Raw genomic sequence first — 19,908 nt, forward strand, 5'->3', positions numbered from 1 at the left:
CAATGTCACCAACCCTCAGTCAGATATGTCCCCTGACCAGGCACCACAGCACGGCCTGGCCCTCACCAGCCCCACTGGGTTTGCAAGGAATCTTGTTTCCTATCTCCTGGCTTATTATGTCCTCTGGTTTTGTGTTTCACCCATGGCTTTGTGCATTGAACCAGTCCAGAAATCCAGCCTGTGCTAACAGTTTGGGAAGGCAGGACATTTTAGTGAGCTTCCTGCAGGCAAAGGAGAGCCTGCAGAGAGCTGTGCTCCTCCAAGGCTGTGAGGATGCTTATCTGCTCTCTGGAAAGCTTTTTCATGGCAGGTTTGGCACTGACATGTGAGCTGGTAGTGCTGTGAGACATTAACCCTCTCTGTAAACTGCTGCTTTGATGCAGCTCTCAGATGAGCCTTCTCCTGCACCAGGATGCCTCTTTCTTCAAATGGGCCCAATCTGTGCTAATAAATCACCTCCTCCACGAGGAGGGTTTGATCAAACATCACAGGAGATATCATCAAGGGCTAAAGCTACCATTTTCTATTCTATTACCTAAAGCTCACAATACTCAGTGTATCAAAGAGGAACAGAGTTCCCTCAAGTGTTTCTATTGCCAAGCCAGGCAACCCACAGTGAGTTGTCCATGTGCAGAGTGGCTCCTGAGTTTTCTTTCTTGGTTGCTGGGTTATCTTTACTCCTGATGTAGTACTCTGTAGTGCCTCTGTACTCTTGAGCAGAACAGAGCAGGGCTGTGTTCCCAGCTTAGGGCTCCTCAGCTTTGAGGGGGGGAAAAGTGTTAGTTTGGATTTCCTGAGAGTATCTTGTATAGCATTTCCTGGCATGGCACTTGTGTGAATCTAGGTGCTCTTGGGTTCTGGTGGGAGGGCTTTTGGTGGTGTTTCTTTTTTTAAAAACTGTAAAAGGATTCCAGTGATTTTCTTAATAGAGCCTGGGGAAGCAGAAGAGAGCTCATCTGAGTGTGGTTCATCCTGGAAACTGTTCAGCATCACCCTAAGGGCTGGAGGCCCTGAGGGCCAGGGCTCTCCTGTGTAAATTGGGTTCTGCCAAAAGCAGAAGGGTCATGCTTCACCCTTGTGTCAGACAGCTTGTGTGTCTTGGCTTTCATGGGCCACATTCCCCTTTTTCTCCTCCTTCCCAGCTGGTTTCTCACACCAGCATCCAGCACTTCCCCCCTCTGCTCTCCAGACCCCACTTTTGGGCTCTGTAAGACCTTCAAGAGAAAAGCAGAGCTGAGAGCAGAGTTCCCTGTGCAGAGGCTGCAGTCAGTGCTGTTCTGCTGGGTCTCAGCATGCCAGTGTGGGCAGACTGCTCTGTGTTCACAGGGCACCACTCAAACCCACCCTAAACCTGGGTGGTGCCTTGGGGAAGTTCTGCATCACAAGATTCTGCAGAAGGGTCTGGAAGCCTCTCCCTGCCCCGCCCATGGGCCTCTCCCTGGGATCTGTGTGATCCCAGGCTCTCAGCAGGGCTGGGAAGGGCTGTGTGCTGCTCCAGGTCTCATGGCTGCAGCAGATGCTGCTGAGGTGGTGTGGAAAATTGTGAATTCAGCAAACACTAAGTAGCACACAGCATTAAAAATTCACAAAGACTCCCCTGAAACACGGTTTCCCTAAGAAGCATTTTGATGAGCTGCAGCAGGGCTGGGTGAGTGAGCAGGGAGACCCTTCCCCAGCACTGTGTTAGGAAATGGTCCCATGCACAGCCCACCCCAGTGGTTTGAGCATTTGTGGTTCTCAATTTTCCATAAAAATTGCAGCAGAGGGCTTTTCCTCTTCCTTTCCTATTTAGGAACTCAGTGACTTGTTCAGGTTTGCTGTGGAAAAGTAAAAAATTGAGAGGCTGTTGTCAGTGCTCAGGGGAAGATATTAGGATTAAACTGAAACAAAACTCGAAATACTTTAGGTCTGGGATTTTCAAATGTTCCTTTGAAAGTTTTCTTTAAGAAGAAAAGCCAGATGACCCCATTTTTCCCTGAGGGAAAAAACCCGAAAAAAACCAAAGAAACTTGTAGGCATTTTTTCTAATGACTTTGTCCTTCAGGTACCCTTTTTTTAACTCATCTTGGCTCTAGCCAGACTAAAACAGGCTGGGTTGGATCACAGAGTGCCTGGACAGGGCTGGGATGCTGAGCACAGGAGGAGCTGGTGGGAGATGCTGAGAGGGGCAGGGACCAGGGGGCTTCACGAGAGGGATCTGGAGCTGGCACACAGGATTCCCTCTGCCCTTTGAATCTGGAGCTGGCACACAGGATTCCCTCTGCCCTTTGAATCTGGAGCTGGCACACAGGATTCCCTCTGCCCTTTGAGCTGGCACCAGGGGCTGTGCTGCCTGTGCAGCCCGGGCTGGGCAGGCAGAGGCAGAGGGGGATGCTCAGCTGCCTGCGGGGATGCTCAGCTCTCGCTGCCAGCCCTGACCTACTTGTGGAAGCCGTGCCGTGGTCGGGGGAGGGTTCTGCCGGGCAGCTGCAGCGATTCTTGGCACTATTGTTTTCATCATTTGTTTAATTTGCGGTTTTTCATTTGTACTTTAGTCTCTGCTACATGGGTCATTGCAGAAAAGGCAGCAAAATACTTTATCTTTCTCCTCCCTTAACTGAAAAGCTGGATAAGAGTTCTGGGGGTTTAATAACCTACTTTTGAAATGAATAAACTACAAAAAATAAACAGAGAAGATATTCATATTCAGCTTTGTTAAAAGTAGAGATCTGTGATTAAAGAGGTGCTAGTTGAATTTGCTGGAACAGAAAAACGTATTTAGGTTTTGTTTTTTTCTTTGCAATCTTTTCAGAGCAGATGTGTTTCCCTGCAGGACTGCTCTGTTCTGTGCTGCTCAGAGGCTTTGCTGGATGAAAGAGTGTAGAAGAGATCTGCATTGTTTGCCTTAGAGAAGTTAAATATCTCTGACAGGGCTGAGACACCCATCCTGCCCTGGACCAATAGCTGGAGACACTGAGCATAGGGCTTACATTTCCACTGTGAAAATAAATGGGAAATGCAGAAGCTTATTAAGTGGAAGCATAAAAATAAGAGCAGCTGTGGTGGATTGAGTGAGGTTTGGCTTGGCTGCTGTGCCCCTGCAGCCATGGGGAGCCAGGACAGACCATGCTGGAGACCTGCAAGGGCATCCCGTGGGGAGGGACCACTTTGGCTCTCATTTATATTGAAGCAGAGACTACCAAAAAAAATTAGCTTTTGGCAAAGGAGTTTCTCAGAGAGGGATCATCAAACATGAGCACTTGTTTTGTTTAGAGCCTGAAACTTCTTTTCAACAGGGATTTTGAGACCATTGAGTTGCAAGAAATGAAACATTAGTGTTGCAGGAGGTCGGTGTTGTCGGCTTCCACCTGGACTTCACAGTTCAGGAATTAACATGAGGAAAAGAGTAATTAATGGTGCAGGCTCTGCATTTGATATTCAAGCACCAGTTGAGCCCTGGCACGGGGAGCTGGATGTCCTGTGTGCTGCAGATGATAAAGGAGTTGGGAAACTTCTTCTGCCTTCTGAGAATGCAAATGAGGAATCTGCTTTTCGTGTTAGTTTAATTTGCTGTCTTCATCTCTGCGCAGCTTGTTAGCTGAATGGAAAACTGTTGATGCTGCCAATGCAATCTGGATATTGTTTCATGGGACTGCAGAAAGAGATGAGTTTGTAGCTCTCTAATCTGCAGCAATTTGTTGCTAATTTGTCAACAGTCAACAGCTCCAGTGGCCACCACATGGAAACAGCCCCGCTGCCACTGCCTGCCTCTGGTGGGTGTTAGTGGAGGGAGCACTGCTTCTCATCATCCACTGCAAGGCTTTACTAGGCACAGAATAATGCTTATTTTACAAGGGGGAAACAAAATCACAGGGGAACTGTTGTAGTGACAGAACCCAGGTGGGTTTCCAGACTTGCCCACGGCTCATTCCTGACACGCCACCATCACACAGGGACCCAGCACAGTCACTGCACCCTGGGCACTGCTTCTGGCTGTTGTACTAAATCCTTCAGTTAGGTTGAAATGCAACTTCTGCTGTCAGAGGTCAGGAAATCAAAGCGGGTGTTATTGTTTTACCTGCAGCAATTCCCTTAGATGAGCACTGTGCTTCCCTGGCTAGGGCAGCAGTTGAAATGCTCCCCATGGCTCCTGTCCAGGCTGTCCCTGGGAGAGGCTGCTGCTGTTGTGGTGTGGAGCAGTGATCCCTCACAGAGCAGCTCCCAGGGAACTGCCAGCAGTGATCCTTCATGGAGCAGCCTCTGGCAGCATCCCCAGGCTGTGCCCAGATCCATCGTGGTGCTGCAAGCCCAGCCAAGAACAGCCTCAGCCCCAGGGAGGTTCTGCCCCTGCCATGCCCTGGCCACACCAGGACCACGCTGCTGAGAGGCCACACCAAGCATTTTCATAAGTTTTTCCTCTTTTGCTCAAACACTTCCCTCTTCCTCTTTTGAAGCTGGGTGCTGGGTATAATGAGCTGGAAATAGTGCAAACCCTATCTTGGCCCTCTGAAATATTCAGCTATCTGCACGTTAAAAAAGCAAGCAGGAAGGCTGGTTAATGAGGAGCAGAGGGGAACTGGGGCTGTTTGGTGCCTGTTTCTGAGCTTTCCAAGATATCTGGATTTAATAGGCTGTTGCAGAGCTGGGGTGCACTGGCGTTGGGAGTGTTGGCTTCTGCTTTGGCTTGATTGAAACTTACTGATCAATCATCCCAGGTTTACTTTTCCTTTTGACATTTGTGACAAATTTTAATGATAAAGTTTGGAAACTTTGGAGCTGGCAGTCTGCCTGGAGCTGATAGTGCAGAAAGGTTTCAGCCAGCCCATTCCCACTCAGGCGCCGCACAGAACTACACTGCCTTTCTAAATCTGGGATCTGAGCTGTCCCCAGTCAGAAGGGAGGACATTAATTTGGCAGGGGACAGTGTGAGGGCATTCTATAGGCCCCAGTGTGTTCTGAGAATGCATGGGGTTACTGTCAGTAAGTTATGGTGTTCCCCCACATCTGAAGATGAAGCACCTGCTATCTAAAATTTTCTTCTTTCTCTCTCTCCTGTTTGCCATGGCCATGCATCCCCTGCTGCTCTTCCAGGATTCAGAGCTGTGTGAGCCCCCTGCTCTGGGCTTGCTGCTGTCAAAGCACTGAGCTGTTCCTTAAACTCAGTGGGATACACAGAACACCCAACCTCTGCTCCGGCACCAGAGCAGCTGTGCCCTTGCTGTGGCTGTTCCAGCGATTTCCTGAGAACATCACTTGTACTCTCCTGGTCTGTCTGGGTGCAGGAGGGAACTGTAGCTTCAGAATCGATTTCCAGCAAAATGAAGCTTTTGGCTGCTCACCTGGAGATGGAAATAATAGAATAGTTTGGGTTGGCAGGTATGTAAAGTTCTAGAACCATCTAGTTCCAATCCCCTGGCATGGGCAGGGACACCTTCCACTGAAGGCTACTCAAAGCCCCATCCAGCCTTGCACTGACCAATTCCAGGGGTAGAAAGTGACCTGATAAGCTACAGAACTGCTATTTTGACTTGTCCCTACAGGGAAACCCAGGTTTCCCTCCTGGCTGCTGAGGCCAGGCTCTGGTGGGTGTGTGTGACTGTCCTCAGCCAGAATGGGCAGAGGGGAAGGTGTTACCCAGGGTAGCTTCTCAGAGGCCTTTTCTTCAGATATGGTGAAGGTCTCGTGGAGTTCAGAAAGGCAGGAGCTCCCTCAGAGCCCATATTATTCTTGTAGGAGACCTGAAGGGGAGCACACCAGGGGCTGCAGTGGTTTTACATCTCTGCTCATCACCCCAGGACCTCTCCCTCAGCAGAAATCTCCCCCAGTGGGAAGCACCTGCAGGATCCCCATGCATGGCAGGAGTAAGAGCCTTGCAGCAGCTTGAAACCATGCATAGCTTTTGATGTGAGAGTGTGGAATTGCAAAGGAGTCTCCCAAATAAACTCCTTGCTCTGCTTTGATGTGGCAGGGCTCAGGAGCAGATGTAAATTTCTCTCTGTGATTCCCAGGCCACCTCTATTCTGCACACAAAGAAATGCTTAACCTTGCAGGGAGTTATGTATCACACTGCAGTTTGCTGATGCATAAAAATTAACTATTTTTTGCATAGGAAAATAGCAGCTATGCTATTTAATAATTTAGCATAAGTATCCAAATATCAGTTTTTCCTCCTACTATTTATTTTATTGTATTTTTCCTTGCCTGTAGTAATTCTTGTCCAGAACAGTTATTTTTAGGTCACTGCAGGAGATAAGTTCTGCTCTCTTTTAGCAAGGTCTTCCTGTAAAAATTTTGCCTTAAATGCAAGGAAGAACTTTTGAAGTCAGGATTTACTGCTCTGGGATGGTTGAAGCCCAGAGTGATCTCATATTAACAACAAGCTGTGCTTTGTCTTTAATTTTCACCTTAGATCAAATATTTAGACAGGCTGTTAGTGGCTCATGGGCTTTGCCAGGGGTTTGGTAGAGGAAAGTTTGCTGATGTTTTGTGAATCACAGAATGATCAAGGTTGGCAAAGCCCTCTAAGATCATGGAGTGCCCTTGGAGTCCATCACTGTCCCCAAGTGCCACATCTACAAGGCTTTTAAATACCATCCCAGATAGTGATCCCACCACTTTCCTGGTCAGTCTGTTCCAATGTTTGACCACCCTTTTAGTAGAGAAATTTTTCCTAATATCCAGTCTGTGCACAGTGCTTCAGGAAGGTTACTGAAGAAGGGGTCTGCAGCAAGGCTGCCTGGGCAATAAACAGAAATTTTGGGCATCGAGTGCAATTTGGGGAATCATCTGCACAATCTCCTCTAAAACAGAAATTCAGATTTTGTATAGCTGAGTCTGCAATGTCACATGTTACACCTAAGAGTTCAAATACAAAAAGAAGGTGGGACCTGTGGGGAGGGGAGACACTGAAGGCACTTTAATGGAGAAGGAAGTAAATGTTCAGTAGATGTTCAGTAGATGTTCAGGATGACAGAGAGGGCATGAGACTGAGTAGCAATGGAGAGAGCAGGGCAGGTGTTTGGATATGTGGGGAGCCAAAGGCTTTGGGAGAGATAATGAGGCAGTTTGGGTCAGGAGCTGCAGGCTCTGCACAGGAACCTCCTGCTTTGCTGTGTCTGTGCTTGTGGAGCTCACAGGGCAGAGGCTTCAAATGAGTAAATAAATCAAAGGTGCTAAAAAGCTATGGTTGCTCAAAGTCAGTCATCCATTTAATAGCACCCAATATAAAAAGGCAGTCTCTGGTCAGCTAAGATGAAAAACAGCTGAGAGGCAGTGGCAGTTGGTGTCTGGAGCTAAGCTGGGTCTGCTGATGGCTGCAGCAGCCTGGAAACACAGATCTCCTGATGGGGAGAGTGAAGGAGCAGAGGTGAAGGTGTGTCCCCAAATCCCTTCAGCAACCACTAGAACAGCAGTGTGTTATCAGCATTATTCTCATACTAAATCCAAAGCACAGCACTGTACCAGCCTCTAGGAAGAAAATTAATTCTATCCTAACCAAAACGAGGACATCCCATTATTTATTTATTTATTTATTTGTCTATCTATCTATCTATCTATCTATCTATCTATCTATCTATCTATCTAATCTATCTATCACTGTTTGTTTATGGTTCATAGCCCAGAGGTCTGCTTTGTGCTATCACACTGACCCTGGTGCACAGCCATCCCCACAGCCTCCCCTCCAGCCCCTCTTGCTGCCCAGGCTGCAGCCCAAGGAGCCCATGGAGAATTCACCTGTTGCCTCTCAGAATGAATTCTTTGCCAGGTGGTTGCTCACTGCCAGCTCTGGTTTCCTTGCTTGAGTGTTCTCCCACTGCTGTGCCCTAAGCCAGACCAGATGTTCCTGCACACAGGGTCCCAGGCTCAGATCCCCTGCAGCTCCCAGCAATTGCACTGGAGGGGCTGACTCTGCTTTCCTTGTGCTGCTACAGATGTGAAGCAAATGCACTGAAATCAGCTCTTGACATTCTTATTCTTTTTAAATTGAGAGCAAATTACCTGGATAGTGAGAGGAAAACTGAAACACCTTACCTCCTGTTTTCTGGAGGAAAATGGTGGCTGGAGAAAGCTTTTTGGTCTGCATGCATTTCTATCTGAATCCTCTTCTAAATGTTTGGGTGATTTTTGCTATAACCTCTATTAAGCAGCAATTACATTGAACCTAACCAGGCTATTTACACCCTGGGGAAGTCAAATTTCAGCACTTAATTTATAAACAACCAGGAATTTCTGTGGAAGGCATTCCTAGATACCTGTGATCAGAAGTCCAAATTCAATATCATGGGTGAGCACAGAAACCACCACCACCCCCCCTCACACACACATATTTAAATCAGGTCATTACAGCAGGGTGAGAATTATGTGGGAAATAAGTAGAGTCTTCACAAAAGATAGTGAGAGAAAATGTGTTATATCAGTCCTGCCTGTCTCCCTACCTACAGCTTGCATTTGATAACTATCTATAGCTGCCATTAAAAATAATTTCAAAATTACTTCCAACTCTAGGATGACAAAAGGCTTGATTTCATGAAAAAAGCTGAGCAGCTTGGGGAAAATTCTGGCATGCTAATGGACACTGCTTAATGCCCAGGCAATTCATGATGGGAATGGGGTGCAGTTTTCTGACTACAATGGAAATCCCATTTTTCTCCAGTCCAAGTCCTACAGGGAAGATTCCCAGCCATTGTCTGCTTGGTGCATGCAGCATTACCCATCACCCTAGACAAGAACCAGGCTTTAAGTCATTCTTCAATGCCTTATACTGACTGATGTGGTAATTTTGAAATGAAAGTCACTTTCCCCCTATTTTAATGGAAATGAAAAGGCTAATCCAGTCACAAAAAGGATCCTCAGTCCTTCTATCCAGTGCATCCCATTCCCAGATTTTGGGTATGTCCCAATTTCCATTTTACCACAGAACTTCATCCTGTGCTGCCAGAAGAAAGAAGAAGTGCAAAATTGGCTAAATATTGTGTTTGATGAAGACCAAAGTTAGCCAAATTCCCAAAGAAGAGATGATCTTCATTCCTGGGAGGAATGACTAGGGAGGGGATCTGGCTGACTCCTTCAGGGATGTTCTTTCATTTGCTTTGTGCACCTGATGTTCCTCCAAGGCCTCATCCAGCCCCAGGAAGGAAAGATATTCTGGGAAGATAAAAGCCCCAGAGGTTTCCATGAGCTCATGGCACAGAGAAGATGCTGGAGGTGGAGCTGCTGGGGCAGGTGCCAGTGATCTTTGGGGTGTGTGCCCAGCCTGCCCTGCAGTGGGGGCACTGCCACGGGAGCTGTCCTGGGCCACATGGAAAGCACCACCTCAAAACTGTGCTCATGGCAAGAAGACAAAGGAGGGGATCATGCCCAGCACACAGAAAAGCATTTATCAAGTGTTTTTCAATGAACTGAGTGAGCAAAACCCCAGATCCTGAAGTTCAATCCCTGGCTTTGTATGTGAAATTTTCTTCTTCTGTGCCAGCATAGCCCAGTAGGACCCACCAGCACTCCCAGCTGGCATTAGGAATGCACAGGAGTGTTTCAAACAGAGATTATTCACTTTATTGGAAACATCAATATCTCTCTCAGGTTATCTGCTTGGTGTGGCACTGACCCTTGTGAAAACAGCTGTGCTGGGCATTAGTTAAGTTTCAAAATTATGGAGCCATCCCATAAATTTCTTTCACTAGAAAATTACTGTAATTGTAGTAATTTCCTTGTAATGATGTGTGCTACATCTCATTAGCAAAGGCACTGGCAGGGGCTGTGTTCCAGTGCCAGTGGCCCTGTTCTTGTGCAGAGCCACCCAAACGTGGGCTGTGGAGGCTCTGCAGCCTCAGCCAGGGCAATGTGGGGCTGAATCACCAGCTCTGGGCTGAATCACCAGCCCTGCTCCCAGCTGAGTGCCACTGCCCCAGCACAACACTGGGAGGCTGCAATTGAGGTGGGTGGATTTTGGTTTTCTTGCCTGGGTCAGTGGTGAGGAGCTGCAGATGATTTTTGGAGCAGGCTGGGTGAGGCACGCCCCTTCTTTGCCCAGTGGAAGGGTTCAGATCAGATCTGTGGGGCTGGAGGCCATTTTCCCCAACAGCCCAGGATGGAAAGCTCAAGCCCTTATTCCCCTTTGGTTAAATGAATGAAGTCTCTGCTCCTGGCCTCTGAGGGGGCTGGATGGAAGGTTCAGGGTGGAAGCCAATCCCTGTTCTTGCTGGCACATGCACATCTATCTGCACATGCATACCCCCAGGAAATAAGAAAAAATAGTTCTCATTTTTATTCACAGGCCCCACTAAAATCCAATTTACTTACCCATAGCTGTTGGGCACTTTGCAAGTAAGTAGAGCTTAGAGCATTTTAGAGCTCACAGAGCAATAAAAGTAAATAATGAAGTACAGTCATAATAATAGCAGGAAAAGATATTCATAATATATCTAGAAAATATATGAGCAGTCTCAACCTCATGTAATTGAAAACATATTTAGCAAACTCAGGCTCAGAACAGTGACCTTATTTTGTAGCTGCTTTAAGCCATTTGTATCACTGAGTGAATTTCCAGAACCTCAGCCACCAGATTTCCTATACTTTGGACGATTTATGATCTCAGTTTGATTTTTCCCTGGGCTGTGTTAGTGAGTGAGAACAGCTTGATTGTGTGAGTTAGAAGGTATAAAAGCCACTTCTGGACTCCTCACATTTTCATGATGGCAAATGGAGATATAATAACATCCCAGTTGGGGCTTTCTGATGCTCTCTCTCATGTCCTTTCCTCTTCAGTTAGTTCTAACTTTGATAACTCTGTTGGGCTGGTAATTTGCTTTGGTCTTTGCCTGTGATTGAATTATTTTGAAAAGCCAGGGGGAAATGAAGATTGCACTCTCAGGAAGAAGTGATGGCAGGATAGCTGTGGCCTGATGATCTCTTTTCTCAGCCCATCAGTGTGAGGGAGGCAATTTCTAGTTGGTGGCACTTGTCCTTGCTGGCAGCTGGGTGCTATCCTCGAGTGCTGGGTGTGAAGGGGAGGGAGGGAGTCACTGGAAATAGGTTGCCTACCTTTGGTATGGTTGCCCAGATAAAAAACCACAAATACTTGTGTAGATCTAGATCTCTAGATTTTAGGATCTTTATGATCTAGATCTCTTTGAGATCTCTAGATCTTAAAAACGATGGAAACTTTATTTGATATAATGATGGAAACTTTGGTAAGATATGGCAAAGAATATCAATTTTCCTTATGCTTCCTGTCAGAAGTAGCTCCCAAGGGCTGAAAGATGCCAGAGCAGCTCTACAAGGCAGGGTAGGGGTGAGGCTGAACCAACTGAGGCTCTGCCTGTCCCTGGGGAGAATTTGCACCTCTTGAACCCAGCAGCTTTCTGCAAAAAGCTGCTTTCTGGAAGTCTTATCCATTCCCTACTGAGTGCAGGCACTTCTGCTGGCAGGAGAAGCTGGGACTGTCCTGATAAGGCTCCTCCTGGCCCACAGTGCCCCATCAGCTCTCACTTATCACAGCAGCTGCCAGCAAGGGCACCTGGTGTCGCTACCATTGTGGTCAATCCTCCTCACCCGGGGTTTGTTACAGTTTAATCTGAGCTGGCAGATCCCAGCCCCTCTCTTCTGCTGCCTCTTATCACCCTGAGGTTCCCTGAAGGCATCTTTGCCTGCTGGGCTCCAGAAACCCAGGCTCTCAGGCTGTTCCACAATTAGAGATATGCAGCTCAAGGATTATCTCCTAACTCAGAAAGATTTTTGCTTTGTGTGCTTGCAGACAAGTATTCCAGTGTATATTAAATAACCATCAGCTTTAAGCTGACTGGTACTTGCTGCTGGTGGCTGGGGGGAGATGAAAGTCCTGAGCACTGCTTGCAAATAAAACTGGTACTTTTATCCAAATTCTGTGGGGTCAGAATGCTTTTATTCAAGCAGTGCTGTGGGGTCCCCAGACAACAAAAATTAAATAAAACTCACTGTCACCTCCTTCTTCCTCTAGATCCTTACATCATTCTGGTTTATTCCTTCAGGCTGTTAAATGCCAACAAAAATTCAGAGCATGTTGGTTTCCAGTGCTCTGACCTGTCATGGTAGTTGGTATCTGTCTACCTGTTCTCTCTGGACACTCTGAGATAGGAGTCAGAGCAGTGTTTTGGCACAGATTTTAAACACAGATATTTCAGAAACTGCAGCAAAAATGCATCCTGGAGCACATTACTACATTACTACTAAAAAAAAAAAAGTATCAAAAGACCCAGAGCAAAACAAATCAAGCAAGAGTAAAATGCAAGACAGAAGTTATAAGATATAAACTAGATAAAGGGTGTGGATTTTTTCCCTTAAACCTTTGTGTTTTTCAGAGTTAAGCAAACTGTAAATTCAGATCAAAGTACTCTCCTGAAAAAAAATCCACTTCACTGTTCAGTTTCTCTTTCCCAGGAACTTGGTTTATGTGACTTTCCTGGGAATTTATTTCTGCTGCCCTGTGTGTGGAAGGACAGTTTGAAGGTGAACAAGCACTGATTTATGGTTTACAATAAAGTGTTCTATATATAAAGAATTGTTTAGCCCTTGTGGGATAGAAAAGCTGTCATCCTTTTGATCTTGGTGCTTGAAGATGTGCATTCATTGCCAGTGAGGATCAGAAGAAACCAAACCTTGATCTTAGCTAGGATCCTGCATGAATAGGAGCACTGAGGGGGAAAAGCCTCTTGAGCAGTGGTGCAAGGTGGAGAGGTGGAGATGAGAGGTGTGGATGGGGCTCCTGCCTGGAGCCTTTTCATCTCCTCCAGGGACAGGATGGCCCCACAGGGTGAACCTCCAGGTGACACTGGGGGATGCTCCAAGCCATAGGCTCTTGCTGAGGTTCAGGTGCTTTAGTGTTCTGTAAACTAAAAAAAGCAGATTTGGGACCATTCCCTGAGCTGTGCATTGCAATTCTGCACCCTGCCTGCTGCAAAAAGGTCACATTTTGGGGAAGGAATGGGGAAAACAATAAAGGCAGCTGGACCCTGCTGTAGCCATTGTGGTGCTGTGGAAATGGTGCCCTCTTCACCCAGTGTTGCTGTAGACTGCTCTCCTGCTGTGCTCCTTCCATAATTGCCAATTAAATGGGCATCTTAGACTCAGTTTATCACTGCTCTAAATTTGTCTATGCCAGGCAAGGGAAACTGGGTTAGCATTTGGCAGTGCAGGTATGTTTTAGGAGCAGCAGTCTTACTTTGGGGAAGGAATATTGACGTGTATGTGGAGAGTTGGATAATTTTTTTCCTCTAGCATCATTTCCTGAAAAAGAAACAGCAGGGTTTATTATTGATTTGATTAAATAATAAATGATACATTCTCCTACCACAAAGTAGGCAGCATTTCCAGCCTGTGACTCTTCTGTGGGTATGAATGGAAAGATTTTAAATAATATGGGACCTGGGGTAGATATTCCCCCCTGCTGCACACCAGAGTGTGGTGTCAGCAGCTTGGACAAGAAATGATAAATTAAAGTTTCTTTAGAGTTTCTTTTGTCTTTCTCCTGTTGCTTTACTGCTGAGCTTCTCAGGAGCTTTCTCACAGGAACAGCTTTCTCTGTTCCTGTCCACAGGGCACAGAGCAAGGCTCCAGATTTACCTGTTACATGTAAGCCTTTGTCACCTTATCAGTCAAACTTGTGAGAGTCTTTCTTTCAGCCACTTCTACATGAATTTGATAATTTCTTTTTCTTCCCAGTCATTTAAGGAGTCCATAGTGGCCCCAGTATTAGATGAACACTGGGACCAATATATAAAATAAGAGAAAGTCTTTGGCCAGATTTCCACATCAGTGAAATAGCTTCCATTTAACATTTCTGTCCAGAGCAGGGACATGGACTGTGCTGGAGAGGATGCAGAGATGGCAGGAGATACTGCTGGGTCTGTTGTAATTCCAGCCCAGGGTCTTTTCCTATCTGGTAAATGTCCCTTAATGAACATCCTGCATCATTTGAACATAGGGTAGACAAAATACTCCATAATTTCTTAAATGTAATTCAGTTTTAGGATGAAGCTCACCAGTTTTTCCTCTTTGGTTTTGAGCCATGCTTTGGGTTAAGAGCCCAATTTGTTGCCAATGGCCAGTGCATCCATACCCAGGAGCATCTTCCTCTGCTCTGGACCAGCATCTTCCTCTGCTCTGGGCCAGCCAGAGCTGCAGGGCCCCACCCTGAGGCCTGCCAGCTCTGCTTTGGCTGAGGGACAGTTTTGCAGAAGCACTTGGAGATAATTTTGGTGTGAGCCTTTAAATCTGTAAATAAGTCTTGATTTTCAGCCTTGCCCCCTCACTCTGCTGTTCCCTAATGGTGCTGTGTTGCTGTTTGCAGACGATGGGAAGCTGTCCCTGGAGGAGTTCCAGGCCTTCTTTTCTGATGGGACACTCAATGAAGAGGAACTTGAGAAGCTCTTTCACACCATTGACTCAGACAACACCAAGTAAGCCCAGGGTGCTGACACCCTTCCATTTCACAGCGTTTGGATCACAGCAGGGGTGTGCAGCAGCAGTGCTTCAGCTCTGCAAAACTCTGTAAAATCTCCATTTCTCCTTGGTTTGTGTCTTATTCTGACAGCCATTATGATTGCTTTCGTCCTTGTGTTTTTTTCAAGCCATTTTCTGGCCTTTGCAGCATTTGAAATGATGCTTAGTTTAATGTGGGCATTTAAACACCTCTTTACCTTTTTCACTTCATCTAAAAGCTTTGCTGTGCTATAAAAGGCAGCAGTGTGAATCTCTCTAAGCATGGACCCATCCAGTCTCTTTGTGGTGTCTCTGCATCCCCTGCACCTGGACCATGCCTACTTCACTTCCAATCCAAAAAATGCCCTGGCAAGCAGTGATTGTTCTAGCACTTCAAGAAACAAACCCCTTCATCTCCAAGGTGAGCTTCCTCCCAAGCCCTGTAGGCACCACAGTGGCTGTTTGGCCTCTGCTCTGGTCCCACAGCCCAAGGGGCCCCTCTGGGCACACAAACCTGGCCAGGGCAGCGAGGGCTGGACCAGGAGCAGCCCTGCACTGTCAGCATCGTGCCCTCAACAGCAGCAGGGGAAATGATGGCAGGGAGGGCTCTAGGTGTGCCTTCAGTTTGACATGACATCAAAGTTGGAGCTAAACCTGGCCCCTGACTGCTCTCCCTGAGCATCGAACACCTGCAGGCTGTGCCAGGCCACCAAATTGAGTTGACAGGCTCATTAGCAGCTGTTGCTTCCTTTCCCCCTCTGTCTTTGTCTCTCCCTTTGCCTTTGGTGGGGTCTGAGGTGTTTGTGAGACCCTGAGAGTGCCTGGTGCCAGCAGCATTTGGGATCAGCCCAAAGCCATGGATTTCTGGTAGGAGCCCCCTGCCAGCAGGTGACAGCAGCACAGAGGACACAACCCACTGCTGGGTTTTCCCTTTCTGAGAGGAATCTGCCTTCAAAAGCCTGAGTGGTTTTGTCTGTTGGAAAATACAAATGAAAACCGGCTTTGAGTCACATTCCAGTGTGACTCTTATTCCTCTGGAGAGAAAACATCTGTCCAAAAAGCTGAAGAAAAGAGAATCCAATTCCAAATGAGAAGTCTTGAAGCAAGTGATTGAAAAATAATAATCTGGTTGATTATAAATCCTTCTGGCATCAGGGAGATGGAGCTTTGCCCATGTGAGTGGTGCATTTTTTGCCACCCATCCAAAAGATCCAGTGGAAGGCCGTGATTGTGCTGGAGGGCACTGGCACCAAAGCAGCAGCTGTAAAACTCATCAACACAGTACAGGGACTATTGAAGAATTTCCAAGAGCAAAGCAAATGTAAGGTTTCTCAAAATCATGTCTTTTCAATGTGTGTACTTCCCAAAGTTTCCAAGGTCGAAAATACCAAAGACCAGATTGGTATTTACCTTTCCCTGAACCAAAGAAAGTTCAGTGATCTTATTACTCTTATTACTAAGTTTAGTGATCTTATTACTTAAACTCTGGGAGTGATCCATCCTTTCTAAAGGCTCTTCTTCCAGAGCTGCTGCCTCATGCTTTGTGGGTCTGTTTATCCAGCTCCAGGTGATGCTCCCAGATGGGCTCCCTATAGACTCTGGGACTTGGCTGCCCACCTGCCCCTGTTCTGAAATAATTTCTGGCATTGCCTGAGCTTATCAGTGTCCACCTGGCCTTTGGAGGGGTGCAGATGGTTCATGTGCAATCCAGGGACTTGGGGTGAGTGTGGGGATGTTTCTTCTGGTCTCCTTGAAATGGGAAATTTTATTGCAGCCCATTTTTGCTTGGGGATTGTAGGGAATTTGCAGCTTCTCCAATCCTTAGTAAAGGATGTCTTCTAAACTGGACAGAGAGAAAATGTGCTATTTGTCAATGCCATGCAGCAGTGCTGCTGGCAAGGAGCCTTGGTGAGCAGCTCCCAAGTGTGACAAGAGCTCCCACAATCCAGCAGGGATTGTCTTTGGCCAAGCTGGCTGATGGAGTCATCAATACCTGTTAGGGACTGAAACATGCAGAGAGCAGCAGAGCATCTGCTCTTCTTGGCTGGAAGGAAAAGCAACGAGCTGGTCACGCTTCCAAGTCAAACCCTTGCATGAAATTGGCACTTGTTTATTGATTTAGAAAGCACAGACATCTACAGAAAATTTATCCAGCTGGGCAAGGAAAATATTCCTTGTTTGTAATCTGCAAGAGCTGCCTTAGTCTTCAGAAGACCTATTCAGAGCCAGGCTTCCTTCTGCAAAAGTGTTTTTCTCTTTGAACTGGGTAATTTGCTTGATGCAGTCTTGCACCCAGTAAAGTCCTTCAAGTCCAAGTCCTGTGTGCTCTCCCCTTGCTGTGCCTTGGGCACCTGACAGGGAATGGGTTCTGTGGGAGCCTGGCAGGGGGTGAGCCCCCAGGCCCTGGGGCTGCAATCCTGAGAGAGAGGAGTGGAGTGGAGCTTTCCTTTTTCCATTGTACAGGGGAGCATAGGAACAATATTAACTTGATCTTTCCCAAAGGCTCTTTGAATTACAGTCTTTTGCTATTTGATAGAAGTTTATTTATTTTTAAGTTTTTTGAAACTCTGCTTTGTCTCCCCTTTTTTTTAATATTGACCATTGAATCACAGTTTTTTGCTATTTGATAGAAATTTGCTTATTTTTAAGTGTTTTGAAACTCTGCTTTATCTCCCCATTTTTTTTAATATTGGCCATTGTGTTTGTTTAGTGTGCAAAGCAAAGTTTGCTGTTGAGATTACATTACAGCAAGAGTAGAAAATGAAGAAGATTATGTTCCTGCTGATTATTAGTAATTGCTGCTACCAGCCAATTACAAAATGTTGATTCAATTTCCTGGAGTATTTTTAGAATCGGAGAGCTGCCTTACTGGAGTAGATAAAATGAATGTCTGTACCAGTTTCTTGACTGGGATTAGCTGGGGAGACAGTGGGAAAGAGAAAAGCTGGGCAGAGGAGAGGGAGGCTGAGGTGGGTTGTGGGTGCAGGAGGAGCTGTGCTGCTCTGGGGGTCAGCCCTGGGGTGCTGTGGCTGGAGGAGTCTGTGCTCCTGTCCCAGAGCTCCCTCTGGCAGCAGGGTGCTCTTAGCAGGATGCGGAACTGAAAGGGGAGATTCCAGAATAACCCAGCAGCACCAAGGAGCTTTTTCCGTTCTTCTTGGCTGCCTGGGAAGTGTCTCTAGGGCATTAATGGTGAGGGGTGCTGGGCATGGGCTTCAAACACCCAGCCCAGGTTTTATACCAGGTATCTCCATGCAAGAGCTGTGCTGTAGGTCCCACAGTCACCAAATAACTCATCTGGCAGCAGGAACGTGCAAAAGGTGTCCTCTGTTCCTCTTGGCATTTTTTGGCAAAATTATATTCACAAGCAACAAAAAAGTAGCATTTTTCTCTCTGTTGCTCACACTGTGTCTCCCCCTTCTCTCTTCCCAGCTACATCTGGGGGGCAAGAACAAGACATGGCTGGGTAGGTTTTCACCACTAGTTTTAGCTGTTATTTCAGGAGGTTTCAGCAGTGCTCTTTGGGGAGCTGCCTGAAGATTACTGGAGAAATAATGATATGTTACAATTAATACCAAAGCTACTGGAACAGCACCAATATTGTGCCATATATGTGCATGTGATATATGGGCACACATAACTAAATATATACTTTTTGTTTAGTAGTGGAAATGGGCTTTATAAATCATTGGATTAATGGTTACCTGGGAAATTCAGTTATATTTGCAGAGTTGTCTACACACCTGCTTACTTTTCCCTAACAAGATGTATCAATTTTAAAAGGAAAAAGTCTTTGCAGGTACAAGGTCAAACAAGTTTTAGGGTCACAAAGGAACAGATAAAACCCTTTAAAGGTATTACTGTGATAGTGGACAAAGCTTGCTTGCCTGGCTCACAGCTCCCATTTCCTGCCAGCTCCCTGGGCTGGCACCAACTCCCCCTCTGCATCCCCTTGGATGGAGGAAGCACCTCTCAGCTCCTGGGAAAGCACTGGGATGTCAGACATGGCTGTTGACCAAACAAGTGTAGTCCTTGCAGGGGATTTTAAAAATTCCTTTTCTACCTCATTCATTTTTCATGGCTGGAGAGGACAATCCTTTGGGGAGGGATCTGCTCACTGGAGCAGGACTGCTCAGATGAGCTGTACAGGTCCATTCACAAGGAGACAAGGACATGGCATTAGCATTCTGCTGCTCTGTCATTTGTTATCTCTTTGCTAGGCTTACAGCTATTCTTCTAATGGCTTTGTTCTTCCCCTCTCCCCAGTCTAAATGAGCTCTTCTCTCCAGTGGCAAGAACTAGAAGAGGCTGGAGTGTGTAGGATAATTAGCAGCAGCTTCTCAGAAGCCTTTGCAGCTTCCCCAGACTGTCACTGCTGCCACAGGATTGTGACAAATGGAGAACTGAGCTCCTGAGCTGTGCTCCTGTACTGCCCCTGGCAGGGCCACCTCCCATCCCTGAGGCTCTGAGCTGGGGCAGGCTGTGCTCCAGAGGGGCTGGCAGGGGATGGAGGGGAGAACTGAGCACCCACCTTTGGGGTGCTGAACAGCATCCTTCTGAGGACAGGAGGACACCTTCCTGCTCTGACCCCCAGGGAGCACAGGGAGCTGTGTTAGAAATCAGAAATTTGGGCTCACAGTGTTATAAATCAGAAATTTGGGGTCACTTCAGGGTGCAGAGGTGCAGGCTATGGTCAGGGTAGGTACCAGCCTGGTCAGAGCTGGGGGACAGGTGCAGGGCCCCCCCAGAAGCAGGCAATGGTCCTGATGAGCTTCTCTGCCTGCACTAATTAGCCCCACAGTGGAGCAGAGCATGTCAGGCCCAGGAGCACTGTGCCAACACAGCTGTGCTGCTTCCAGCTCTGCAGTCAGCTCCAGCACTGGAGGGACCCACAGTGCCAGGCAGGACAGGGAGGGAGCTTTGGACTGTCCCTGCTTTTACTGGCATCATCAGCTGTGGGGGCAGAAGCTCTCAAAATGTGTCTTACACTTTCCACAGATTGATTTTGGTTCTTTGTTACTTTGAGTGCAGCAATACCCAAAGGTGAGATGAGTTTCTCAGCCCCCCCTTCCAGCACAGTCCTGCTCCAGAGCTGGACACCTCCAGTCCCTCCTGCACAGCAGCCTGCTGTCCTCCTGCTCCAGTCCTTATTTCCCCCTGCTGGACAAGGTCTGTTGTTCCTGCTTTCTTTGGCTGCCACTGTCCCTCCAGGCACTATGGGAGGTGCTTTCCCTTCCCACCACCCACCCCAGGTCTGGTGTCCTTTGCTGTGAGACATCTCCCTCTGAGAAAATCCATTTTTTGGATTGTGCAGGGAGACTTCAGGAGCACTGCTCTGCTCTCTGTGCTTTTCTCTGGGTTTCTGCAGTCCAGTCCTCTCAAATTTGAACAGAAAGTGCTTCTACTTCTTGAGCAAGAACAATGATGATTGTGATTGAGTATTTTTTCCTGTTTTTTTTTTCTCCCCCTCCCTAATCT

At 47.0% G+C, this 19,908-nt stretch overlaps 1 protein-coding gene across 1 annotated transcript in view; it reads left to right on the forward strand.

Moving 5' to 3' along the window:
• The window catches only part of NECAB2 (N-terminal EF-hand calcium binding protein 2), a 71,020-nt gene that overhangs the window by 22,459 nt on the left and 28,653 nt on the right, over positions 1 to 19,908 (forward strand). Inside the window, exon 3 of the mRNA XM_066557219.1 lies at positions 14,303 to 14,411. Within this exon, the coding sequence (XP_066413316.1) occupies positions 14,303 to 14,411 (109 nt within the window). The remainder of the gene's footprint in view (positions 1 to 14,302; positions 14,412 to 19,908) is intronic.

The sequence above is a fragment of the Molothrus aeneus genome, chromosome 11, assembly GCF_037042795.1.
Source record: "Molothrus aeneus isolate 106 chromosome 11, BPBGC_Maene_1.0, whole genome shotgun sequence".
Taxonomy (NCBI): domain Eukaryota; kingdom Metazoa; phylum Chordata; class Aves; order Passeriformes; family Icteridae; genus Molothrus; species Molothrus aeneus.